The 27,929-nt window shown below is 43.3% G+C and overlaps 2 protein-coding genes across 5 annotated transcripts in view; one reads left to right on the top strand and one right to left on the bottom strand.

Annotated features, from left to right (window-relative positions):
• Window positions 1-1,964: 1,964 nt before the first annotated feature.
• Window positions 1,965-27,929, bottom strand: part of grnb (granulin b) — a 26,317-nt gene continuing 352 nt past the window's right edge. Inside the window, exons 2-17 of one of the 4 annotated variants that reach the window (XM_041903017.2) lie at window positions 27,818-27,919; window positions 26,561-26,692; window positions 26,131-26,268; window positions 25,823-25,936; window positions 23,062-23,197; window positions 22,416-22,507; window positions 22,041-22,170; window positions 21,756-21,847; window positions 21,494-21,641; window positions 21,239-21,336; window positions 20,724-20,975; window positions 20,131-20,367; window positions 18,837-19,106; window positions 18,364-18,597; window positions 7,288-7,545; window positions 1,965-3,392 (exon numbers count right to left, since the gene is read on the bottom strand). In XM_041903017.2, coding sequence (XP_041758951.1) covers window positions 3,243-3,392; window positions 7,288-7,545; window positions 18,364-18,597; window positions 18,837-19,106; window positions 20,131-20,367; window positions 20,724-20,975; window positions 21,239-21,336; window positions 21,494-21,641; window positions 21,756-21,847; window positions 22,041-22,170; window positions 22,416-22,507; window positions 23,062-23,197; window positions 25,823-25,936; window positions 26,131-26,268; window positions 26,561-26,692; window positions 27,818-27,820 — 2,484 coding nt within the window. In that variant the 5' untranslated portion in view covers window positions 27,821-27,919 and the 3' untranslated portion in view covers window positions 1,965-3,242. Of the gene's footprint in view, window positions 3,393-7,287; window positions 7,546-18,363; window positions 18,598-18,836; window positions 19,107-20,130; window positions 20,368-20,723; window positions 20,976-21,238; window positions 21,337-21,493; window positions 21,642-21,755; window positions 21,848-22,040; window positions 22,171-22,415; window positions 22,508-23,061; window positions 23,198-23,568; window positions 23,893-25,822; window positions 25,937-26,130; window positions 26,269-26,560; window positions 27,048-27,817; window positions 27,920-27,929 lie in introns of those variants that run through there. The other 3 variants (XM_041903007.2, XM_041903026.2, XM_041903036.2) reach the window with 3 other exon arrangements.
• LOC121586398 (delta-1-pyrroline-5-carboxylate synthase-like) overlaps window positions 27,246-27,929 on the top strand; it is a 16,162-nt gene continuing 15,478 nt past the window's right edge. The window contains exon 1 of the mRNA XM_045225946.1: window positions 27,246-27,270. The gene's annotated coding sequence lies outside the window, so the exon portion shown is untranslated. The remainder of the gene's footprint in view (window positions 27,271-27,929) is intronic.

The raw sequence follows: 27,929 nt of genomic DNA, 5'->3' as shown, positions 1-27,929 counted from the left end.
CACATGTACATATTACCTCAACTACCTCAACTAGCCGGGTGCCCCCGCACATTGACTCTGCACCGTTACCCCCCTGTATATATAGCCTCCCTACTGTCACTTTATTTTACTTCTGCTCTTTGTTTTTCTCAACACTTTTTTTTTGTTGTTGTTTTATTCTTACTTTTTTTGTTTAAAATAAACGCACTGTTGGTTAAGGGCTGTAAGTAAGCATTTCACTGTAATGTCTGCACTTGTTGTATTCGGCGCATGTGACCAATAAAATTTGATTTGATTTGATTTTATTTGATTTGATTTGAACAGTGAGACAGAATAACAACAACAAAATCCATTAAAACGCATGTCAAAAATGTTATAAATTGATTTGCTTTTTAATGAGGGAAATAAGTATTTGACTCCTCTGCAAAACATGACTTAGTACTTGGTGGCAAAACCCTTGTTGGCAATCACAGAGGTCAGACGTTTCTTGTAGTTGGCCACCAGGTTTGCACACATCTCAGGAGGGATTTTGTTCCACTCCTCTTTGCAGATCTTCTACAAGTCATTAAGGTTTCGAGGCTGACGTTTGGCAACTCGAACCTTCAGCTCCTTCCACAGATTTTCTATGGGATTAAGGTCTGGAGACTGGCTAGGCCACTCCAGGACCTTAATGTGCTTCTTCTTGAGCCACTCCTTTGTTGTCTTGGCCATGTGTTTTGGGTCATTGTCATGCTGGAATACCCATCCACAATCCATTTTCAATGCCCTGGCTGAGGGAAGGAGGTTCTCACCCAAGATTTGACGGTACATGGCCCCGTCCATCGTCCCTTTGATGCGGTGAAGTTGTCCTGTCCCCTTAGCAGAAAAACACCCCCAAAGCATAATGTTTCCACCTACATGTTTGACGGTGAGGATGGTGTTCTTGGGGTCATAGGCAGCATTCCTCCTCCTCCAAACACGGCAAGTTGGGTTGATGCCAAAGAACTCGATTTTGGTCTCATCTGACCACAACACATCACCCAGTTCTCCTCTGAATCATTCAGATGTTCATTGGCAAACTTCAGACGGCCCTGTATATGTGCTTTCTTGAGCAGGGGGACCTTGCGGGCGTTGCAGGATTTCAGTCTTTCACGGCGTAGTGTGTTACCAATTGTTTTCTTGGTGACTATGTTTCCAGCTGCCTTGAGATCATTGACAAGATCCTCCCGTGTAGTTCTGGGCTGATTCCTCACCGTTCTCATGATCATTGCAACTCCACGAGGTGAGATCTTGCATGGAGCCCCAGGCCGAGGGAGTTTGACAGGTCTTTTGTGTTTCTTCCATTTGCGAATAATCGCACCAACTGTTGTCACCTTCTCACCAAGCTGCTTGGCGATGGTCTTGTAGCCCATTCCAGCCTTGTGTAGGTCTACAATCTTGTCCCTGACATCCTTGGAGAGCTCTTTGGTCTTGGCCATGGTGGAGAGTTTGGAATCTGCTTCTGTGGACAGGTGTCTTTTATACAGGTAACAAGCTGAGATTAGGAGCACTCCATTTAAAAGTGTGCTCCTAATCTCAGCTCGTTACCTGTATAAAAGACACCTGGAAGCCAGAAATCTTTCTGATTGAGAGGGGGTCAAATACTTATTTCCCTCATTAAAATGCTAATCAATTTATAACATTTTTGACATGCGTTTTTCTGGATTTTTTTGTTGTTATTCTGTCTCTCACTTTTAAAATAAACCTACCATTAAAATTATAGACTGATCATTTCTTTGTCAGTGGGCAAACGTTCAAAATCAGCAGGGGATCAAATACTTTTTTCCCCTCACTGTATATCCATAAACCATACCCTCCCAGGTTCAGACAAAAACATGACTCATCCATTGCTTATTATTGTACTACAGTTCAGCTCAACCCAAAATGGTTGTTTCACTACCGAATATTTGAAACAATTTCATTTCACCTCAGTGGCATACACTCAGTGACACAAATTCAACACCCTCTTCAATGAGATAAAATATTTTATAAGGAAACTATAATTAAATGAGAAACGAGTACTTCATTTAACATGACATTCATGTAAAAATAAAAAAATAAAAAAATAAAAAAAATCCAAAACAAAAAGCTAGAGAGTACAGATACAGATTTGGGACGTTAGTCGGGAATGGGATGAGAGTTATGATGTGCTAACTAGTATTGTTTGCATTGACTTTCAAATTATTATTACTGGTTAGCATTACTACGGCTGGTAGAACACAGAGTGCTTAGTGTCAATTTCGATATCAACTAACATTGTACTAACCAATCATATATCATTCCTATGAACTGGATTCACTTCCCTATCACTTTTGTTCAAGCACTACAAATGCACAAATTGCATGTAGTAACCATTTAACTGGGGTTTACCAGTAATTCCTATACTGAAAATCAAAATGGCACAACCCTTTATTTAAAACCAAGTTATTTATGATAATTTGTATAGATCACAAGTCCATTTTAGTTTTGATCAACAATGGGTATTATGATATCAAGAAAATAAAATGGCTATGAATTAAGGGGTTTGAGTGACAGCATTTTCATTTTAATGACAGAAAACTGTCAGAGACTGGACCTTTTTGATTTTCACAGAAAGTGAAGAACCCAGGCCAGTGGGCAAAACGACATAAAATCAAGCAAAAAGTTCAATCAAAGTAACACTCAGTCGGCTGATCAATGGCTCTGTAGTGCTTCCAGAAAGAATGATACACTACCGGTCACTTACTAATGCTAGGTTGTGCCCTGCATCAACGAAACATGAAAATCAGCTTTCTTATACAATGTAGCTGTGTTCTTGAAAGAGTTTGGAATATAATACATTTTTGATACATCTTAATGCAGGCTTATTCTGGAGAATGATAGTTCTTGTTCTAAGAGACTATAATACATTCATGTTTCTCATTTACATAGAGAAAATGGCATTTGGGGCAGTAGTAACTAAACGTAAAGACATTGAGACAAACCTACAAGCTAGCTGCTTTAAAAAAAAAAAAAAAAAACTGTTTTGGATGGGCATTGGGTGGAGATGCTGAATTCGCTACCTCTAACCATTTCTATTTCCTGGTTCTACCCCCAACAAAAAAAACATACAAAATACATCTCCTTTCCCTTGTCCAGTGTCCATAAGGTTGTTTGTTCCTCTTATGGCATGTTCTGCAGGTTAGGTTGTGTGCTGGAGTGAGGAACATCAGATCAGTGCTGCATCCTGATTGGCTCAGAGTCCAGATCAGTGCATCCCGATTAGCTCAGAGTCCAAAAGGAACAAAGTCTCTCTTTATGTTGTGGGTGTAGAAAATGTCCCAGCTCAACTCAGCCTGCTGGGAGCAGCCTCCCCGCTCCAGGTCACATGTGTATCCCATGGGGCAGCAGTGCTTGGTGTCTGCGCAGCATATGGCCTGTGAAGAGAAAGCGAGTTTAAAGGAGTAGTTCAGGATTTTACAACTTGATATTAGAAGGTTGCTCACCCTGAAAGTAGTCTATGGGTCAGGAGAAAAGAATCCATGGTTAGGTTCTTTAAACAGCCACCACAAACTTGAACTAACTTTAGCCCCACAAGCAAACAATCAATGGAAATGATGGGGGCATTTGAGCATTTTTTACAGCATCACTGCGTGACCAGACTCTCAGAAGCCTCTTCCTGATGGCTAAACAACCTTACGCACATGTGCTACTTTACACACAATTGTTTTATGTAACTGCTACTATTAATCTGCTGCCACTTCCCCCTCCCTTCCTGTTCTCCCTCAACCCGCCGCGATGATCGGACGTCTTTGTCTGGTGTAAGCAATTGACTGTATACATGAATGGACAAAGCCATCGATCACGTGACACCAGTCATTCCTATGTGAAGACTCAATTGCGCATTGTAGCCAAATTAATTTGGTTAAGATGATGTCTCATGGAAACCTAACATGCGCAGTTTGAGCTACTCCAGGATGAGACGTTGCAGGCTAGCTCAGTGCTGCCCCCTCTCATTGAGTAACTCAAGTTGAAGGCCGGGGGAACTGCATTGGGGTCACCCAAAATTACAAATATATATATATATATATATATATATATATATATATATATATATATATATACACACAGTGGGGAGAACAAGTATTTGATACACTGCCGATTTTGCAGGTTTTCCTACTTACAAAGCATGTAGAGGTCTGTCATTTTTATCATAGGTACACTTCAACTGTGAGAGACGGAATCTAAAACAAAAATCCAGAAACACATTGTATGATTTTTAAGTAATTAATTTGCATTTTATTGCATGACATAAGTATTTGATCACCAACCAACCAGTAAGAATTCCGGCTCTCACAGACCTGTTAGGTTTTCTTTAAGATGCCCTCCTGTTCTCCACTCGTTACCTGTATAAAAGACACCTGTCCACACACTCAATCAAACAGACTCCAACCTCTCCACAATGGCCAAGACCAGAGAGCTGTGTAAGGACATCAGGGATAAAATTGTAGACCTGCACAAGGCTGGGATGGGCTACAGGACAATAGGCAAGCAGCTTGGTGAGAAGGCAACAACTGTTGGCGCAATTATTAGAAAATGGAAGAAGTTCAAGATGACGGTCAATCACCCTCGGTCTAGGGCTCCATGCAAGATCTCACCTCGTGGGGCATCAATGATCATGAGGAAGGTGAGGGATCAGCCCAGAACTACACGGCAGGACCTGGTCAATGACCTGAAGAGAGCTGGGACCACAGTCTCAAAGAAAACCATTAGTAACACACTACGCCGTCATGGATTAAAATCCTGCAGCGCACGCAAGGTCCCCCTGCTCAAGTCAGTGCATGTCCAGGCCCGTCTGAAGGTTGCCAATGACCATCTGGATGATCCAGAGGAGGAATGGGAGAAGGTCATGTGGTCTGATGAGACATGTTTGGAGGAAGAAGAAGGATGAGTACAACCCCAAGAACACCATCCCAACCGTGAAGCATGGAGGTGGAAACATCATTCTTTGGGGATGCTTTTCTGCAAAGGGGACAGGATGACTGCACCGTATTGAGGGGAGGATGGATGGGGCCATGTATTGTGAGATCTTGGCCAACAACCTCCTTCCCTCAGTAAGAGCATTGAAGATAGGTCGTGGCTGGATCTTCCAGCATGACAACGACCCGAAACACACAGCCAGGGCAACTAAGGAGTGGCTCCGTAAGAAGCATCTCAAGGTCCTGGAGTGGCCTAGCCAGTCTCCAGACCTGAACCCAATAGAAAATATTTGGAGGGAGCTGAAAGTCCATATTGCCCAGCGACAGCCCCGAAACCTGAAGGATCTGCAGAAGGTCTGTATGGAGGAGTGGGCCAAAATCCCTGCTGCAGTGTGTGCAAACCTGGTCAAGACCTACAGGAAATGTATGATCTCTGTAATTGCAAAGGTTTCTGTACCAAATATTAAGTTCTGATTTTCTGATGTATCAAATACTTATGTCATGCAATAAAATGCAAATTATTTACTTAAATATCATACAATGTGATTTTCTGGATTTTTGTTTTAGATTCCGTCTCTCACAGTTGAAGTGTACCTATGATAAAAATTACAGACCTCTACATGCTTTGTAAGTAGGAAAACCTGCAAAATCGGCAGTGTATCAAATACTTGTTCTCCCCACTGTATGTATGTATGTATATATATATATATATATATATCATTTTTTTTGTATAAAAAATGTAGAGTACAAATTATTGAAAAAGACAATGACATTTTAGTCATTTAGCAGACGCTCTTATCCAGAGCGACTTACAGTTAGGTGAGTGCATACATTTTCATACTGGCCCCCCGTGGGAATCGAACCCACAACCCTGGCGTTGCACTAATGTTAGAGTAAATGTATTTATTGGTTTCTTTTCATTTTGATAAGAGATGGAAAAGTAATGAATTGAAGTATTTGTTGATGTAACAATAGAAATGTACCGATTTTAAGGTTGTCATATTTGGTGTGGGGTCCCGGAAAAAAAACTGGGTCCCAAGAAATTCTGCCGGGGAAAAAAAATAAGTGTCCCCGCTGAAAAGGTTTGAATACCACTGGTATAACTTCTGTGTGCGATTTTAAAATAATCAGTTCATGCATCTGGTGGATATTTTTTATTTACACAGTTGACCACGAAGATCGAAATTTTTCCATTCACTATAATAAGGATCCTTTTTTCTGCTAACAATGCCTGCAGTACCGCAGTTGACCTTGTACTTCTGTGGTTTCAATGAGAGGGGGCAGTCATTCTCCCCCGGGTGTAAGACACGTTGTACAAACTTCTTTGTCTGTTGTAACTATAACCACACAAATTGAATTTACTGCCCACACACATTGTACCCTATGTGCGGCAGACTTATCACTTAAATCGACAGGCATGTTGTCAAACTCTGCCTACTTGTGCAGAAAGTTTGCCCAAAGGTGCCCAGAGGCTACTCTGGCGAATTTCAAATGATGTGCTGACCATCAAATCGTGCAGTGTTGCATGATCATTGAGAAGAGTAATAACAGTTATGTTATTTATGGTTAAAATGCAGATCGCTTTGCCCCAATGCAATGTGTAGACAGGGTAGGCTAAATGTTACATGTAGGCTACGTATGTTGTCATATAGGCAGGAGTGTAGTGCAGCCAGAGCGCACACACCGGAGCGACGCCCTGCCACTTCTCCGAATGTTGCTCATTTAAATAAGTTGGATCAAAGTTGAATCAATGTCTCACAAGATCACTTAATGACTAATGAATATAAAATAGCAATATAACAGCATTGTATAATGCTTATGTTAGACTAAAGACACCAGGCAATTTCTTATGAGATTTTAGGATGAGTGTTCTCATGTGCTGAATTTCTCTCTCATGCAGCCCAAACTCAACAGTGCACACCACTATGTGTTTTGATTGAAACAAAATACAGGTAGGCTAGCTTATTCACACCATCTGCTCTAAAATTCACTCACAAAATAGTACTTATACATCCTGAAGGGAGGGGGAGGGTGCGCAGATGCTACAATATTTGTTGTTGTTGCATAAAGTAACAAATGTACAGAACGTTTTAAGGTTGTTTATATATGGGAAAGAGGTGTCCTGGGGGGCGGGGAAGTTTGATCTGGTCGTGCAGCCTCAGCCCAAAAAAATAAATAATAAAAAGGCCAAATATCCTTTATGTAACATCAAACCAAATATGGAGTTGATTTCAGGTGATTTAAGAAAACATCTCAACTTGTCAAATTTACACACAAATTTCCCTTCTACATCAAAAGTAAAATTTCAAGTTGGGATTCATAGGATTTTCATTCCAAGTAGCCGTTTCGCTACCTTTGGTGCAGGGCAGCAGGACCATTCTGTGGGTGAGGTCTTGCAGCAGGTCTCCAGTTTGGGACAGCTGTACTCTCCGGTGCTGTCACACTTCACATCCATACCCATCTCTGCTGCCCTCTGCTGGGACTCTGCCACCTCTGTCAGGGGTACCGTATGTAGGAGAACACCCTCTACAGGTTTATCACAGGTCCCAGTCTGCATGTTGCAGCTGTAGCCCTGGGGGCAGCAGTGCTCGTGGTCTGTACAGCAAACAGCCTGCGGATGAGGGGAGAGAAGGAGAGAGTCAACGAGATGTGTGTGTGGTGTACAGTGCATTCGGAAAGTATTCAGACCCCTTCCCCTTTTTGTTACATTACAGCCTTATTCCAAAATGGATTAAATAAAAATAAAAATCTCAATCTACACACAATACCCAATAATGACAAAGCAAAAACAGGTGTAGATTCTTTTGCAAATATATAAAAAATTAAAAACAGAAATACTTTATTTACATAAGTATTCAGACCCTTTGCTATGAGACTCTAAATCGAGCTCAAGTGCTTCCTGTTTCCATTGATCAAGTTGTAGAAACATCTTAAGGATGGAAGTCCACCTGTGGTAAATTAAATTGATTGGACATGATTTGGAAAGGCACACACCTGTCTATATAAGGTCCCACAGTTGACAGAGCATGTCAGAGCAAAAACCAAGCCATGAGGTTGAAGGAATTGTCCGTAGAGCTCCGAGACAGGATTGTGTCGAGGCACAGATCTGGGGAAGAGTACCAAAACATGAATGCAGCATTGAAGGTCCACAAGAACACAGTGGCCTCCATCATTCTTAAATGGAAGAAGTTTGGAACCACCAAGACTCTTCCAAGAGCTGGCCGCCCGGCCAAACTGAGCAATCGGGGGAGAAGGGCCTTGGTGAGGGAGGTCACTGACAGAGCTCCAGAGTTCCTCTGTGGAGATGGGAGAAACTTTCAGAAGGACAAGCATCTCTGCAGCACTCCACCAATCAGGCCTTTATGGTAGAGTGGCCAGACGGAAGCCACTTCTCAGTAAAATGCACATGACAGCCCGCTTGGAGTTTGCCAAAAGGCACCTAAAGGACTCTAACCATGAGAAACAAGATTCTTCAGTCTGATGAAACCAAGATTGAACTCTTTGGCCTGAATGCCAAGCGTCACATCTGGAGGAAACCTGGCACCATCCCTACGTTGAAGCATGGTGGTGGCAGCATCATGCTGTGGGGATGTTTTTTACAGCCCTCTAACCAATTGTACTATTATGTGTGTTTTTCCGCGTTATTTGTAATTTATTTTGTACATAATGTTTCTGCCATCGTCTCTTATAACCAAAAAGAGCTTCTGGATATCAGGACAGCGATTACTCACCTCGTATTGGACGAATAATTTTTCTTCAACGAGGCGGCCGCAAAGGATATCCTACAGACACCCGACAAGGCCCAAATCCCCGTCATTGGCATGAGGAAGAGACAGAGATATTGTGGACGTAGGTCGGGGTGCCTTGTAAAGATCTGACGGCGAGCGAGTAAACTGCCGCTCCCATCAATCCTATTAGCCAATCTTCAATCATTGGAGAACAAATTGGATGACCTAAAATTACGGTTATCCTACCAACGGGACATTAAAAACTGTAATATCTTATGTTTCACCGAGTCGTGGCTGAACGACGACATGGATAACATACAGCTAGCGGGCTATACGCTACAGCGGCAGGATAGAACGGCTGACTCCGGTAAGACAAGGGGTGGCGGTCTGTGTATATTTGTAAACAACAGCTGGTGCACAAAATCAAATACTAAGGAAGTCTCGATGTTTTGCTCGCCTGAGGTAGAGTATCTTATGATAAGCTGTAGACCACACTACTTACCAAGAGAGTTTTCATCTATATTTTTCATAGCTGTCTATTTACCACCACAAACCAATGCTGGCATTAAGATTGCACTGAATGAGCTGTATAAGGCCATAAATCAACAGGAAAACGCTCATCCAGATGCAGCGCTCCTAGTGGCCGGGGACTTTAATGCAGGGAAACTTAAATCCGTTCTACCTCATTTCTACCAGCATGTTAAATGTGCAACCAGAGGAAAAAAAACTCTAGACCACCTTTACTCCACACAGAGATGCATACAAAGCTCTCCCTCGCCCTCCATTTGGCAAATCTGACCATAACTCTATCCTCCTGATTCCTGCTTATAAGCAAAAACTAAAGCAGGAAGCACCAGTGACTCGGTTAATAAAAAAGTGGTCAGATGACGCAGATGCTAAGCTACAGGACTGTTTTGCTAGCACAGACTGGAACATGTTCCGGGATTCTTCAGATAGCATTGAGGAGTACACCACATCAGTCACTGGCTTCATCAATAAGTGCATCGATGATGTCGTCCCCACTGTGACCGTACGTACATACCCCAACCAGAAGCCATGGATTACAGGAAACATCCGCACTGAGCTAAAGGGTAGAGCTGCCGCTTTCAAGGAGCGGGACTCTAACCCGGACGCTTATAAGAAATCCCGCTATGCCCTCCGACGAACCACCAAACAGGCAAAGAGTCAATACAGGACTAAGATTGAATCGTACTACACTGGCTCTGACGCTCGTCGGATGTGGCAGGGCTTGAAAACTATTACAGACTACAAAGGGAAGCACAGCCGCGAGCTGCCCAGTGACACAAGACTTCCAGACGAGCTAAACCACTCGCTTCGAGGCAAGCAACACTGAAGCATGCATGAGAGCACCAGCTGTTCCGGATGACTATGTGATCACGCTCTCCGTAGCCGATGTGAGTAAGACTTTTAAGCAGGTCAACATTCACAAGGCCGCAGGGCCAGACGGATTACCAGGACGTTTACTCCGAGCATGTGCTGACCAACTGGCAAGTGTCTTCACTGTCATTTTCAACATGTGCCTGACTGAGTCTGTAATACCAACATGTTTCAAGCAGACCACCATAGTCCCCGTGCCCAAGGACTCTAAGATAACCTGCCTAAATGACTACCGACCCGTAGCACTGACGTCTGTATCCATGAAGTGCTTTGAAAGGCTGGTCATGGCTCACATCAACAGCATTATCCCAGAAACCCAAGACCCACTCCAATTTGCATACCGCCCCAACAGATCCACAGATGATGCAATCTCTATTGCACTCCACACTGCCCTTTCCCACCTGGACAAGAGGAACACCTACGTGAGAATGCTATTCATTGACTACAGCTCAGCATTCAACACCATAGTGCCCTCAAAGCTCATCACTAAGCTAAGGATCCTGGGACTAAACACCTCCCTCTGCAACTGGATCCTGGACTTCCTGACGGGCCGCCCCCAGGTGGTAAGGGTAAGTAACAACACATCTGCCACACTGATCCTCAACACGGGGGCCCCTCAGGGGTGCGTGCTCAGTCCCCTCCTGTACTCCCTGTTCACCCATGACTGCATGGCCAGGCACGACTCCAACACCATCATTAAGTTTGCCGACGACACAACAGTGGTAGGCCTGATCACCGACAACGATGAGACAGCCTATTGGGAGGAGGTCAGAGACCTGGCCGTGTGGTGCAAGGATAACAACCTCTCCCTCAACGTGACCAAGACAAAGGAGATGATTGTGAACTACAGGAAAAAAAAAAGAGGACTGAGCACGCCCCCATTCTCATCGACGGGGCTGTAGTGGAACAGGTTGAGAGCTTCAAGTTCCTTGGTGTCCACATCACCAACAAACTATCATGGTCCAAACACACCAAGACAGTTGTGAAGAGGGCACGACAAAGCCTATTCCCCCTCAGGAGACTGAAAAGATTTGGCATGGGTCCTCAGATCCTCAACAAATTCTACAGCTGCACCATCGAGAGCATCCTGACTGGTTGCATCACCGCCTGGTATGGCAACTGCTTGGCCTCCGACCGCAAGGCACTACAGAGGGTAGTGCGTACGGCCCAGTACATCACTGGGGCCAAGCTTCCTGCCATCCAGGACTTCTATACCAGGCGGTGTCAGAGGAAGGCCCTCAAAATTGTCAAAGACTCCAGCCACCCTAGTCATAGACTGTTCTCTCTGCTACCGCACGGCAAGCGGTACCGGAGTGCCAAGTCTAGGTCCAAAAGACTTCTCAACAGTTTCTACCCCCAAGCCATAAGACTCCTGAACAGCTAATCATGGCTACCCGGACTATTTGCACTGCCCCCCCACCCCATCCTTTTACGCTGCTGCTACTCTGTTAATTATTTATGCATTGTCACTTTAACCCACTTTCTACCCACATGTACATATTACTTCAATTAGCCGGTGCCCCCGCACATTGACTCTGCACCGGTACCCCCCTGTATATATGCCTCCCTACTGTTATTTTATTTTACTTCTGCTCTTTTTTCTCAACACTTTTTTTGTTGTTGTTTTATTTTTACTTTTTTGTTAAAAATAAATGCACTGTTGGTTAAGGGCTGTAAGTAAGCATTTCACTGTAATGTCTGCACCTGTTGTATTCGGCGCATGTGGCCAATAAAATTTGATTTGATTTGATTTGTTTTTCAGCGGCAGGGATTGGGAGATTAGTCAGGATCAAGCGAAAGATGAACGGAACAAAGAGAGAGATCCTTGATGAAAACCTGCTCCAGAGCGCTCAGGACCTCAGACTGGGGCAAAGGTTCACCTTCCAACAGGACAACGACCTTAAGCACACAGCCAAGACAACGCAGGAGGGGCTTCGGGTCAAGTCTCTGAATGTCATTGAGTGGCCAAGCCAGAGCCTAGACTTGAACCCGATCGAACATCTCTGGAGAGACCTGAAAATAGCTGTGCAGCGACGCTCCCAATCCAACCTGACAGAGCTTGAGAGGATCTGCAGAGAAGAATGGGAGAAACTCCCCAAATACAGGCGTGCCAAGCTTGTAGCATCATACCAAAGAAGACTCGAGGCTGTAATCGCTGCCAAAGGTGCTTCAACAAAGTACTGAGTAAAGGATCTGAATAATTATAATATTATATATATATATATATATAATATTATATATATATATATATATATATATATGTCTGAAGTTTACATACACCTTAGCCAAATACATTTCAACTCAGTTTTTCACAATTCCTGACATTTAATCCTAGTAAAAATTCCCTGTTATAGGTCAGTTAGGATCACCACTTTATTTTAAGAATGTGAAATGTAAGAATAATAGTAGAGAGAATGATTTATTTCAGCTTTTATTTCTTTCATCACATTCCCAGTGGGTCAGAAGTTTACATACACTCAACTAGTATTTGGTAGCATTGCCTTTAAATTGTTTAACTTGGGTCAAACGTGTCGGGTAGCCTTCAACTAGCTTCCCACAATAAATTGGGTGGATTTTGGCCCATTCCTCCTGACAGAGCTGGTGTAACTGAGTCAGGTTTGTAGGCCTCCTTGCTCGCACACGCCTTTTCAGTTCTGCCCACAAATGTTCTATAAGATTGAGGTCAGGGCTTTGTTATGGCCACTCCAATACCTTGACTTTGTTGTCCTTAAGCCATTTTGCCACAACTTTGGAAGTATGCTTGGGGTCATTGTCCATTTGGAAGACCCATTTGCGACCAAGCTTTAACTTCCTGACTGATGTCTTGAGAGGTTGCTTCAATATATCCACATAATTTGTGCAGTTGCAAACCGTAGTCTGGTGGTTGAAAAACTAGTTTTAATGACTCCAACCTAAGTGTATGTAAACTTCCGACTTCAACTGTATATACACTACCGTTCAAAAGTTTGGGGTCACTTAGAAATGTTCTTGTTTTCGATAGAAAAGCAATTTTTTTGTCCATTAATATCACATCAAATTGATCAGAAATACAGTGTAGACATTGTTAATGTTGTAAATGGCTATTGTAGCTGGAAACGGTTGATTTTTAATGGAATATCTACATAGGCGTAAAGAGGCCCATTATCAGCAACCATCAGTCCTGTGTTCCAATGGCACGTTGCGTTTGCTAATCCAAGTTTATCATTTTAAAAAGGCTAATTGATCATTAGAAAACCCTTTTCCATCTTTACAAAACAAGGATTTTCAAAATGACCCCAAACTTTTGAACGGTAGTGTGTATGTGTGTGTATATACAGTGGGGAGAACTAGTATTTGATACACTGACGATTTTGCAGGTTTTCATACTTACAAAGCATGTAAAGGTCTGTAAGTTTTATCATAGGTACACTTCAACTGTGAGAGGCGGAATCTAAAACAAAAATCCAGAAAATCACATTGTATGATTTTTAAGTAATTAATTTGCTTTTTATTGCATGACATAAGTATTTGATCACCTACCAACCAGTAAGAATTCCGGCTTTCACAGACCTGTTAGTTTTTCTTTAAGAAGCCCTCCTGTTCTCCACTCATTACCTGTATTAACTGCACCTGTTTGAACTCGTTACCTGTATAAAAGACACCTGTCCACACACTCAATCAAACAGACTCCAACCTCTCCACAATGGCCAAGACCAGAGAGCTGTGTAAGGACATCAGGGATAAAATTGTAGACCTGCACAAGGCTGGGATGGGCTACAGGACAATAGGCAAGCAGCTTGGTGAGAAGGCAACAACTGTTGGCGCAATTATTAGAAAATGGAAGAAGTTCAAGATGACGGTCAATCACCCTCGGTCTGGGGCTCCATGCAAGATCTCACCTCGTGGGGCATCAATGATCATGAGGAAGGTGAGGGATCAGCCCAGAACTACACGGCAGGACCTGGTCAATGACCTGAAGAGAGCTGGGACCACAGTCTCAAAGAAAACCATTGGTAACACACTACGCCGTCATGGATTAAAATCCTGCAGCGCACGCAAGGTCCCCCTGCTCAAGCCAGCGCATGTCCAGGCCCGTCTGAAGTTTGCCAATGACCATCTGGATGATCCAGAGGAGGAATGGGAGAAGGTCATGTGGTCTGATGAGACAAAAATTGAGCTTTTGGTCTAAACTCCACTCGCCGTGTTTGGAGGAAGAAGAAGGATGAGTACAACCCCAAGAACACCATCCCAACCGTGAAGCATGGAGGTGGAAACATCATTCTTTGGGGATGCTTTTCTGCAAAGGGGACAGGACGACTGCACCGTATTGAGGGGAGGATGGATGGGGCCATGTATCGCGAGATCTTGGCCAACAACCTCCTTCCCTCAGTAAGAGCATTGAAGATGGGTCGTGGCTGGGTCTTCCAGCATGACAATGACCCGAAACACACAGCCAGGGCAACTAAGGAGTGGCTCCGTAAGAAGCATCTCAAGGTCCTGGAGTGGCCTAGACCTGAACCCAATAGAAAATCTTTGGAGGGAGCTGAAAGTCCGTATTGCCCAGCGACAGCCCCGAAACCTGAAGGATCTGGAGAAGGTCTGTATGGAGAAGTGGGCCAAAATCCCTGCTGCAGTGTGTGCAAACCTGGTCAAGACCTAAAGGAAACGTATGATCTCTATAATTGCAAACAAAGGTTTCTGTACCAAATATTAAGTTCTGCTTTTCTGATGTATCAAATACTTATGTCATGCAATAAAATGCAAATGAATTACTTAAAAATCATACAATGTGATTTTCTGGATTTTTGTTTTAGATTCCATCTCTCACAGTTGAAGTGTACCTATGATAAAAATTACAGACCTCTACATGCTTTGTAAGTAGGAAAACCTGCAAAATCGGCAGTGTATCAAATACTTGTTCTCCCCACTGTATACAGTTGAAGTCAGAAGTTTACATACACTTAGGTTGGAGTCATTAAAACTCGTTTTTCAACCACTCCACAAATTTCTTGTTAACAAACTATAGTTTTGGCAAGTCGGTTAGGACATCTACTTTGTGCATGACAAGTAATTTTTCCAACAATTGTTTCCAGACAGATTATTTAATTAATAATTCACTGTATCACAATTCCAGTGGGTCAGAAGTTTACATACACTAAGTTGACTGTGCCTTTAAACAGCTTGGAAAATTCCAGAAAATGATGTCATGGCTTTAGAAGCTTCTGGTAGGCTAATTGACATAATTTGAGTCAATTGGAGGTGTACCTGTGTATGTATTTCAAGGCCTACCTTCAAACTCAGTGCCTCTGCTTGACATCATGGGAAAATCAACAGAAATCAGCCAAGACCTCAGAATAAAAATTGTAGACATCCACAAGTCTGGTTCATCCTTGGGAGCAATTTCCAAACGCCTGAAGGTACCATGTTCATTTGTACAAACAATAGTACGCAAGTATAAACACCATGGGACCACGCAGCCGTCATACCGCTCAGGAAGGAGAAGCGTTCTGTCTCCTAGAGATGAACGTACTTTGGTGCGAAAAGTGCAAATCAATCCCAGAACAACAGCAAAGGACCTTGTGAAGATGCTGGAGGAAACAGGTACAAAAGTATCTATATCCACAGTAAAACGAGTCCTATATCGACATAACCTGAAAGGCCGCTCAGCAATGATGAAGCCACTTCTCCAAAACCGCCATAAAAAAGCCAGACTATGGTTTGCAACTGCACATGGGGACAAAGATCATACTTTTTGGAGAAATGTCCTCTGGTCTGATGAAACAAAAATATAACTTTTTGGCCATAATAACCATCGTTATGTTTGGAGGAAAAAGGGAGTGCCTTGCAAGCCGAAGAACACCATCCCAACCGTGAAGCACGGGGGTGGCAGCATCATGCTGTGGGGGTGCTTTGCTGCAGGAGGGACTGGTGCACTTCACAACATAGATGGCATCATGAGGAAGGAAAATTATGTGGATATATTGAAGCAACATCTCAAGACATCAGTCAGGAAGTTAAAGCTTGGTCGCAAATGGGTCTTCCAAATGGACAATGACCCCAAGCATACTTCCAAAGTTGTGTCAAAATGGCTTAAGGACAACAAAGTCAAGGTATTGGAGTGGCCATCACAAAGCCCTGACCTCAATCCTATAAAAAAATGTGTGGGCAGAACTGAAAAAGCGTGTGTGCGAGCAAGGAGGCCTACAAACCTGACTCAGTTACACCAGCTCTGTCAGGAGGAATGGGCCAAAATTCACCCAACTTATTGTGGGAAGTTTGTGGAAGGCTACCCGAAACATTTGACCCAAGTTAAACAATTTCAAGGCAATGCTACCAAATACTAATTGAGTGTATGTAAACTTCTGACACACTGGGAATGTGATGAAAGAAATAAAAGCAGAAAATTAATCACTCTACTATTATTCTGACATTTCACAATCTTAAAATAAAGTGGTGATCCTAACTGACCCAAGACAGGGAATCTTTACTAGGATTAAATGTCAGTAATTGTGAAAAACTCAGTTTAAATGTATTTGGCTAAGGTATATACAGTGGGGAGAACAAGTATTTGATACACTGCCGATTTTGCAGGTTTTCCTACTTACAAAGCATGTAGTGGTCTGTAATTTTTATCATAGGTACACTTCAACTGTGAGAGACGGAATCTAAAACAAAAATCCAGAAAATCACATTGTATGATTTTTAAGTAATTAATTTGCATTTTATTGCATGACATAAGTATTTGATCACCTACCAACCAGTAAGAATTCCGGCTCTCACAGACCTGTTAGTTTTTCCTTAAGAAGCCCTCCTGTTCTCCACTCATTACCTGTATTAACTGCACCTGTTTGAACTCGTTACCTGTATAAAAGACACCTGTCCACACACTCAATCAAACAGACTCCAACCTCTCCACAATGGCCAAGACCAGAGAGCTGTGTAAGGACATCAGGCATAAAATTGTAGACCTGCACAAGGCTGGGATGGGCTACAGGACAATAGGCAAGCAGCTTGGTGAGAAGGCAATTATTAGAAAATGGAAGAAGTTCAAGATGACAGTCAATCACCCTCGGTCTGGGGCTCCATGCAAGATCTCACCTCGTGGGGCATCAATGATCATGAGGAAGGTGAGGGATCAGCCCAGAACTACACGGCAGGACCTGGTCAATGACCTGTAGAGAGCTGGGACCACAGTCTCAAAGAAAACCATTAGTAACAAACTACGCCATCATGGATTAAAATCCTGCAGCGCACACAAGGTCCCCCTGCTCAAGCCAGCGCATGTCCAGGCCCGTCTGAAGTTTGCCAATGACCATCTGAATGATCCAGAGGAGGAATGGGAGTAGGTCATGTGGTCTGATGAGACAAAAATATAGCTTTTTGGTCTAAACTCCACTCGCCGTGTTTGGAGGAAGAAGAAGGATGAGTACAACCCCAAGAACACCATCCCAACCGTGAAGCTTGGAGGTGGAAACATAATTCTTTGGGGATGCTTTTCTGCAAAGGGGACAGGACGACTGCACCGTATTGAGGGGAGGATGGATGGGGCCATATATCGCGAGATCTTGAGTAGGTGTGTCCAAACTTTTGACTGGTAGTGTGTGTGTGTGTATATATATATATATATATATATATATATATATATATATATATATTTTTTTTATTCACCCCCCTTTTCTCCCCAATTTCAATCTTGTCTCATCGCTGCAACTCCCCAACGGGCTCTGGAGAGGCGAAGGTCGAGTCATGCTTGATCCGAAACATGACCCGCCAAACCGCGCTTCTTAACACCCGCCTGCTTAACCCGGAAGCCAGCCGTACCAATGTGTCAGAGGAAACACTGTTCACCTGACGACCGAGGTCAGCCTGCAGGCACCCGGCCGCCACAAGGAGTCGCTAGAATGCGATGAGCCAAGTAAAGCCCCCCCGGCCAAACCCTCCCATAAGCCGGACGACACTGGGCCAATTGTGAGCCGCCCTATGGGACTCCCGATCACGGCCAGTTGTGATACAGCCCGGGAACGAACCAGGGTCTGTAGTGACGCCTCTAGCACTGCGATGCAGTGCCTTAGACTACTGCGCCACTCGGGAGCCCCCTCAGTTTTTTTAGATTTATAAATTTGCACAAAAAAAAAGAAACGTGTTTTTGCTTTATCATTACAGGGTATTGTGTGTAGATTGAGGGCAAAAAAAACACAATTTAATCAATTTTAGAACAAGGCTGTAACATAGTAAAACACAAAAAAAGTGAAGGGGTCTGAATAATTTCAAATGCACTGTATATAAATCCAATCCATTATCACAGAAAGTCAATGGAGACGCACCTTGACCAGGGGACAGCAGCCCCATTCGCCTGTGGGCAGCTTGCAGCAGGTGGCCCCCGAGGCACAGCTGCTCTTGTCGTCACACTTTACGTCTTTCAACATGGCTCCCTCAGTCAGGGCCTTCTCTTTGCGGTACCAGGGGATGGTCAGGTGGCCCTTAGTGCAGGAGGTCTTGTGGTCATCACAGCTGTAGCCGCTGGGGCAGCAGTGGTCTCCGTCGGCACAGCACACCGCCTGGGGAGGAGCAGACCATTTACAGAGGTCACACAGAGATGAATAGTGTATATTCACTATTTCACCATGTAATTTCAGGCAGGCCTTATGCTCCACAAGGAGCAAAGAGGAGTAAGTAACAATTAACCATTTTTATAATTTCAACTGTCAATTTTCTGTTACTTAAAATAGTGTTGCCATTGCTTTGTTCATCATAAATAATAATATCTTGAAAAGTTGCCACAGAGTAGCCTCCTTACCTTTGGCAGGGGGCAGCATCCCCACTTGCCAGCCTTGTTCATGAAGCAGCAGGTGGTATATTTGGGGCAGCTGGTGTGGGGGTCACACATGTTCTTGGCTGGGGGGACGGAGGGGGCACTGGCCTGGGGAAGCACTCTGTGCACGAGCAGGGCTAGCACCTTGGGGACCCAGGGCAAGCTGAGGGTCCCGGCTTTGTCACAGGTCTGCTCGGCCACGTTACACGTGTAGCCTTTAGGGCAGAAGTGCTCATTGTTGTCGCAGCACACCGCCTAAGGGGCAACAATAAAAAAAAATCAAATCTTAACTTACAGTTAAGAGCCCTTGTTTTGCAATCACCAAAAATCGAGGCTGGTATTCATAAAGAGGCGTGCTGAGACCACACGAGGTTTGTGTCAAGTCTTAAATCAATGTTCCTTCAGAATTTTACAAAACTCTTCAATTCATCTTAATGAATCTTCATTCGTCTATGAAGAGAGTCATTAACCAGGTTTCCATCCAACTTTTTTTATGCGAGTAAAGCACATAAATGTCATGACAGGCCTGATGGAAACTGAATTTTTCGGTAAACTTTCCAAATGTCGACAATACAAAAATACACTAGACAAGGTGGGATCTTTTGTGTCTGTAAAATGAATTATGCGAGAAATATTGGTGGAAACGCTTATGCGCAAATATTGATATAATAACCATCATATCGAAGTAAACTTGGGAGTCACGCGACGACATGTGGTCCTCCCACTACAACTCGTCGGGAAAGCATGCAGTTTATTAGGCTACAGATTAAATAAGTTAGGAACTTCACCGGGTGGTGAAAGTGCAAGGTGATGAGCTTGATGCTCCTTCCCAATAAATCTCGAGGGTCTTATTCTGGTTACATGATCATTGATGCTTGGCTGCCGTTTGACAAATAAAAATGGTGGCCTATACGTGTATCTGCACGCTGTTGACTGGAGCGGACGTGCCAATACCAGAGTGGGCACACTCGCTATTTAAAACGCAATTTATTTTGTGAGAAAACCAAAATAGTTGAAAATGCAATGGAAACCCATTTAACTTTTTTTTTTTTTTAAATGTATTTGGTAAATGGGAATTTAACCACAAAAGGTATTTTTATGTGTACTACGTCATCACGCACAGTCTTTTATCTGCAACAAGTCAATTTGATGGAAACATCTCTAGTGGGAAAATGCGCATATTATATATATTTGTTTTGAATATTCGCATGAAAATCTGTCGCCAATTGAATGGAAACTTAGCTACTGAAACCATCAGATGGGGAAAAAGTTAACTCACATCAGGTAGAGGACAGCATGCCCACTGTCCTGAGTTCTGTCTGCAGCAGGTGGTGCCCCCGGGGCACATGGTCTGTTCGTCACACATCTCAGTGGCCAGTGGTGCCTGGGTGGTGAGTGCTGGCACCTTGGTGACCCACGGCATGTTGAAGCCTGAGGGGTCATCACAGGTACTGGCCTCCAGGTTACACACAGTGCCGTGGGGGCAGCAGTGGAGGTGGTCGTTGCAACACACCGCCTGAGGGGCACAGAGAACGCATGGGCTTGTTAGTACTGACATAACAGTTAGGTTACCTTTAGGCTAGAAACGTGATGCTTATTTGCCTCGGATTTAATTCAATGTCTCACTGAGATGATTGGAAAAAATGAATATTTTAGCACCAAATTAGCACCACTCGGAATGACTGTACAGGGACAGTAGTGTTTTCCAATTAGAGTCAGTCCAGTTACTTTAGGAATAGAATTTAACATGGACATCATTCAATCAAATTCAACCTGAGGTTACCTAAAGTGAACAAAGAGAGCTAAAAGGTAAGACCCTTAACAAGGACATGGCAAATAAGTCAGTGGGGGTATATGTGGAAATGTCCATACATTGGGCAGGGGGCAGCATGCCCAGTTTCCTGTGGTGGTCTTGCAGCACGTGGATTTGCCCGGGCACGACGTGGATTTGTCACATTTGCTATTGGGCAGCGGCTCATCCTTCGACGCATAGCTAAAGGCCGGCACCTTGTCCAGCATGGGTACCAGGGCAGAGCCCGAAGAAGGGTCATCACACGTACTCTCTACCAAGTTACAGATGGTCCCGTGGGGGCAGCAGTGGAGGTGGTCATCACAACACACAGCCTACGGGGAAGTCAAAGGAATTAGTGCAGGGCTCATTGGCTCAGGAGGAGTCTACAGTGTATATAGTGTTTCTGTTCTCATATCTGTAATGCTACAAGACAAATGTAACACCACTGATCGTAAAAGAGCGGCACTCACTTTCAACATTAATACATGGAATTACTCAAGAATAATACATCAGGTCAGGGTCTCAAGGGCTGAGCTCTACTGTCAAGTGTGACAGGAATTATGGCTGACACACATACAAAAATAGTTTACAGTACCTTGGGCAGGGGGCAGCAGGCCCATTCTCCATTTAGTAATTTACAGCACGTGGTCCCGTCAGCGCAGGCCACAGAGTCGTTGCAGGGCACAGCATTGACTGAAGGGCACAGAGCACACACATTCATGTTAATGTATGGACATTACACTTCTGTCGCTATGTAGCTTTTCATCTTGAATATTCCGACTTGGATAGTCTGTTGCAAATCAATGTTAACATCGTGCGCCAATGTTTGATGTAGAACTTTGTCTCTGACCTGCGCTCTGTAGGGATGTCGTGGTCAATGTGGCGGGGAATTTGACAGCCATGGAAGTTTGGCCGTGTTTAGACACACAGGTGCTCTGTTCCATGTCACAGGTGGTTCCCTCAGGACAGCAGTGGAGGTGGTCCGGACAACACACAGCCTGAGGAGAGCAACAGAGGGGTCTTGATACAGCTGAATCCTACAGGAGCTGATATTTCCTGGCAGCTGATTATGGATGTGTGGTGAGTTATTGGGCTGAGAGCAGAGGACTCACATTTGGCATAGGGCAGCAGCCATAACTCCCATTTCCCAGCAGGCAGCAAGTGGTCTCGTCAGGACACGATGACACCTTGTCTGCACAATCCACTGAAAGAGAGATGCACATTTAAAAAATGTAATATACAAACAGAAACAAAAATATATATATTGTATTTTCTTACAGAGGACTACATGACTGCATAACCATTGATTCCACTGGAAAATTACAGGTTTACACTACAAAATCAATTAGTAACATTCAGTAGCCAGGGATTAGGGGGAGAAGGGGTTGGTGCCTCACCATTGTTGGGGATGGCAGGGATCTTCTTGGCCAGTGGGGTCTGTGTGTCGGGGGAAGTGCACATCTCATGCTCCAGGTCACAGGTTGTATTGCTGGGGCAACAGTGGAGTTTGTCGGTACAGCACCTAGCCTGTACAGAACACACATTGATTAAACACGTAGTTTATCCGTTTTGAAATGTTCAACCTCTGCATTTCCCCCTGTGCCTTTAGCTACACTTTCCTCATTTTGAAACACTTTCTTAGACTAATAACTGTCCGTCACATGTATCTTACACAGACTGTGTGCAACACATATTGTGCAACACACAGCTGAATAAAATAGCTTGAGATTATGTGACCCCATGGTCGTCTGTACTGCCCCAGCTCCACTCACCTCCGGGTAGGGGCAGCAGCCATAGTCTCCACTGGTCAGCAGGCAACAGGTGGTTCCGTCTGGGCATCTGCTCGTACCACCTGGGCATGTCACTGTGTGTCCAATCACCAGGAACAGACAGACAAATGGGAAAATAAATAGGATTCGCGTGATGTATTGTTGTCTCTACCTTCTTGCCCTTTGTGCTGTTGTTTGTGCCCAATAATGTTTGTACCATGTCTTGTGCTGCTACCATGTTGTGCTGCTGCCATGTTGTTGTCATGTTGGGTTGCTACCTTGCTGTGTTGTCGTGTGTTGCTGCCATGCTATATTGTTGTCTTAGGTCTCTCTTTATGTAGTGTTGTGTTGTCTCTCTTGTTGTGATGTGTGTTTGGTCCTATATTTATATATATTAATTTATTTAATCCCAGCCCCCGTCCCCGCAGTAGGCCTTTTAACTTTTGATAGGCCGTCATTGTAAATAAGAATTTGTTCTTAACTGACTTGCCTAGTTAAATTTTTATTTTTATTTTTTTATTATTAGGCTCTAAACCGAAGAAAACAGAATGATGTTTTCTGTTGTATGCTCTAATGGACACAACCCTAGAACATAATTCAACAACTTCATGATGATCTTGTTGTTTATTTCTGTCTGTCCCTTCAGTACCCGTCTGCCTCCTCCTTGCAGGCCCCTTTCCCCTCATGGGGAAGGAATCCAGGGTGGGCGACACACACTTGGAGTGGGCTAGGTCACACTTGGTGCCCTCTGGACAGCAGTGCATCTTGTCCTCACAGCACACCGCCTTGAGAGAGAATAGAAAAACAAGGTTTAGAATGCTTCAGAATAGGGTTATTAAATAGCAAATCCAACTCTGCCATTACTTAATGTGTGTATATGCAGAGATTGGCAAAGATACATTTTAATGTATCTCGTTACAAAATACCGTAAAGACCAAATGTATCAAAAACATTTAAAAAAATTATTACAATACAGAAAATACATTTGCAAGAAGCCTCCTTAAATGTGTTACAAAACATCCTGTGACCGTTGGTTAACATGCTATGAACAGTACCAATAGCCCAGACAATTGGCACAGTTCTTCAGAGCTTTGTGGCTACCGATTACTAAAAAATTGCAGAATTGGTGTTAGAAATGAGATCCTGTGTGCATTACCACCAGGTGCGAAGGTTGAGGCACAGGACTCACTTCCCGAGTTCACTTCCCCCTTTTCGACCAAATTCACTGAATTATCCTCGCTCTGGACGCGCATCCTTGTGCTTCAACTTTCTTTCAAGGTCCTCCACACATCCAACACCTCTCATGGCTTCACACAATAGTGCCATAAGACTTCTGATCAGGGGTGAAAGTAGACTTAATTTATTCCCAGTACGGTACATCCCTGTGTGTGCAATTATAAACACAGAATTACATATAGAATCTCTATTAATTTAATAGGATCTCTGTGGGCCTAATAGTAAAGGTTCACCTTCCAACAGGACACCGACCCTAAGCACACAGCCAAGATAACGCAGATGTGGCTTCGGGACAAGTCTCTGAATGTCCTTGAGTGGCCCAGCCAGAGCCCATCTAACATCTCTGGAGAGACCTAAAAATAGCTGTGCGGCGACGATCCCCATCCAACCTGACAGAGCTTGAGAGGATCTGCAGAGAAGAATGGGAGAAACTCCCCAAATACAGGTGTGCCAAGCTTGTAGCGTCATACCCAAGAATAATCAAGGCTGTAACCACTGCCAAAGGTGCTTCAACAAAATACTGAGTAAAGGGTCTGAATAAATATGTAAATGTAATATTTCCGGTTTTTAAATTAGCAAACATTTCTAAAAACCTGTTTTTGCTTTGTCATTATGGGGTATTGTGTGTAGATTGATGATGGACATTTTAGAATAAGGCTGTAACGTAACAAAATGTGGAAAAAGTAAAGGGGTCTGAATACTTTCCGAAGGCACTGTAGATTAGTTTCTTTGGCATCTTTGTTTAATTATTGTCATAGGCTCCTGTTCAACAGGTATGGCGTACCCCCACTATTACGTAAGGGACAGTACCGGCTTACTTTCACCCCTCTTTCTGATACCAATGCAGCAAATCTGGGGTGATATGGGGCCACAAAATTGTGAATTGCTATAAAACTGAAAATACAAAGTACCATTCTCTGAAGTATCTTGTTACAAATTACATGGTGATTTATTCCAACGCTTTCAAATACAAACTTTAAAAAATACTCAAAAAGTTATTGAAATACATGTAACAGAAATAGGCCTACTCTGTTGTTGAGGAATATTTACTATATGCTTATGTCAAATCATATATTCATGCTTATGTTAATTCTTTACGTGAACAATAAAGGAACTGTTGCTGAATAGTAAAATGCCTATGTTTGGTAACTTGAGGGTAACCAGCTTTGCAGAACTATGAGAGGAACCATGCGATAACATGATGTAGGGAGGGTAATTGGCAGAACGCCCAGAATATTGTGTGTTTGACTGAGAGCAGGTGCTGTGGGAACACAAACAGTTTCTGCAAGAGATAGACAGTCCCTATAACTATAGTGTATGAACAAAGGTTTATTCAGTCCTACTCTAGCTGTGTCTGGAGTGAGTCTCCCTTGCTGCAACTCGTAATAAAGAAGTACATTAACAGTTATTCCGGATATTTGCCACAACACTGTGTATATCCATACCCAAATCAACTACATTTACCACCTGGGACAGGGTAAGCTGTTTCAAATTATTAATACCGTAATAATACAGTAAGTAGCATTTTGCCCCCTGAAGTGTTAACCATTACAATCAAATATTTACAATAACAATTCTGAGACAAAGAGAGTATTTGACAAAGTGAGCCCGCTTTTGCAAGTACTGTAGAAAAAAAGTTTCTCATTAACCCCTTGATTCCGCTTAGTGAAAACCCCCTCCAGCAGTCACTGTGACTCACTTCATTAACTATGACTAATCTGCTGCCTAGTAGTCAGGTCAGGTCAGGTCACTTTATACCCAAATGTATACTCTGTTAATAGCTGAAGCCAAGCATAAGGGGTATTGACACTTAACATGTAATTTATGACACTCAAGAAGACCAGAGGGACTTACAATGTGCGGATGAATCAATTATCTCAAAAGGGTCACTAGGGTATTTTAGTGGGCATTGTTGACAGTTGCAGAATCAACTGATACATCTTTGCAACACATTACAGTGGTGGTTCCGGGTGAACATTGTACAACCATAGGAAGAGACAATGGTCCTGAGGCAACAGTTCAACGCAAAGAGCCTCATTTTGACAGCGCTAAAATATGCAAACCCCTACTCTATTATTCACATCACCTCCATACATCTCGGCAATTTAACACTGTCAAAATTGCACTCAAAGAGGACTTCCAGATACAGAATATGGGACAAGTGTGTAACGTACCTTGGCCAGCGGACAGCAGCCCCAGGAGCCTTCTGGGAGTTGACAGCAGGTGGTGTCGTCCGGACACTCCGACTCGCCGTCGGGACAAATGACTGCCCTCACGCCCTCCAGCATCTAATGGAGTGACAGCCAATGCATACCAATGAGGGGGGGTTGACACATGCATCCCATTCATGCAACTAGAGTTAAATAACATTGTCGAAAAGGCTTAAAAGAATCATTATTAAAATCTAATCTATATTAAACAAAACAGACACTATAGATTATAATACACAGAGATATGGAGAATAACGTTGCATTCCCTTTACCAGAGGGCTGATTAGGTGTTGTGCAGGGACTCTTCTGACCCACGGCAGAGAGACGGTTTTATTGTGGCACTCGGAGTGGACTAAGTCACACACTGTCCCCTCATAGCAGCAATGCAGGTGGTCGGAACAGCACTCAGCCTGGAGAAGGGTTTTAAGACAGTGTGTACTTTGAAAAAGTCATGATTTTATAGCTATGTTACAACATTTGAATGAATAGAACCCATCACTGATGATGGTGTTGCTGAGCTATGGCCATAATATTAGCTATGTTCTTAGCTTTGTTCTTTCACACTATGGTGCTGAGTAAGCATTTTCACACTACTAGTTCAAAGCAGGGTCAGCTGGACCGACAATCTGTCCTGCAGTTACCTCATTTAATCAAGCAATCACTCACATACAAACTTTAGACGACCAGAGACTAATCACTTACATTTGGTAATGGACAGCAGCCATATCCACCGCTGGGGGTCTTGCAGCAGGTGTTCCCATCTTCACACATCCCACCATCGGGACAAATCAGGGCTGAGGTCAGGCCTAGGAGGGCCAGACACACCACCCCTATCTGCACAGTTTGAGAAGAGGGATTAAGAAAACCTAAGACTCGTGTTATGACGAAGTTGGCCATTACCTCGTGCACATAAAAAGGTTTCTTGAAGCCGGGTACAGTTTAACTCCAAAATGTTGAATTGATTTGAATAAATAGAAAAATACAAATACGGCTTAAAAATCAGGCTATGATCTAAAAGGATAAAACAAGGATAAGTTCAAAAAGTTAAGAGCATAAAATGTAGCAAACGAATGCTCTCTCTCATTGCTGGCCCTTTAACAAATAAACACAATGGGAAATGTATGTCTCAGCCTCCAGTATCTATGCTGCAATAGTCTATGTGCCAGGGGGCTAGGGTCAGTCTGTTATATCTGGTGTTATTCTCCTGTCTTATCCGGTGTCCTCTCTGAATTTAAGTATGCTCCCTCTAATTCTCTCTATCTCCCTCCCCTCCCGGAGGACCTGAGCCCTAGGACCATGCCTCAGGACTACCTGCCCTGATGACTCATTGCTGTCCCCAGTCCACCTGGTCTTGCTGCCGCTCCAGTTTCAACTCTTCTGCCTGCGGCTATGGAACCCTGACCTGTTCAGCTGTAGGTCTAGATACTGTGGACGGGTTTGCCCAGTCTAAGAATGCAGAAATCTGTTCATAACTCCATACATTTGCTCCAAGGTTCATGTACTTTCTAGGCAAATATTTATACATACTGCATCACACTGAAAATGTAATCTCCAATCTCTAGGTCTTTATATCTACATGGCACAAAACCTTTATATCTAGTATGTTATCTGTGGATGTATTAACCTGAAATGGCCTACTTCACTCACTCCGAATCAGTGTTTAATAGTCACATGTACCAGGTTACAGGTGTGATTGCAGGGTACAGTGAAAATCTTAGGCTTCGAGCTCCAACATGCAGGACTAAGTGAAATAAAATGAAAATGGTAATAAAACAATATAAATAACACTATATACATAATAACAACTGTGGCAGTGAAGAATAAATACATGTCCATTGGGGTGGAGGAAGAGTAAAGACTGTTGAGCTTAGTTAATTAGTAAACTAGCAAGATAGTTACAATCATTTTAATTTGGTCTCAACCAAATTGAAAAATATTTTGGTCCAAAGAATCTCGTACCATTGTGTTCAGAGAATCTGAGAAGAGCAAGACGGCAGATGAGGGAATATCGTCAGATGTGTTATTCAAGCAGGGAACTGCAATGCATACTCTTCATATAGCCTAAAGATAG

This window comes from Coregonus clupeaformis, chromosome 2 (genome assembly GCF_020615455.1).
Source record: "Coregonus clupeaformis isolate EN_2021a chromosome 2, ASM2061545v1, whole genome shotgun sequence".
Lineage (NCBI taxonomy): Eukaryota > Metazoa > Chordata > Actinopteri > Salmoniformes > Salmonidae > Coregonus > Coregonus clupeaformis.
This window is presented reverse-complemented; position numbering and strand designations above follow the sequence as displayed.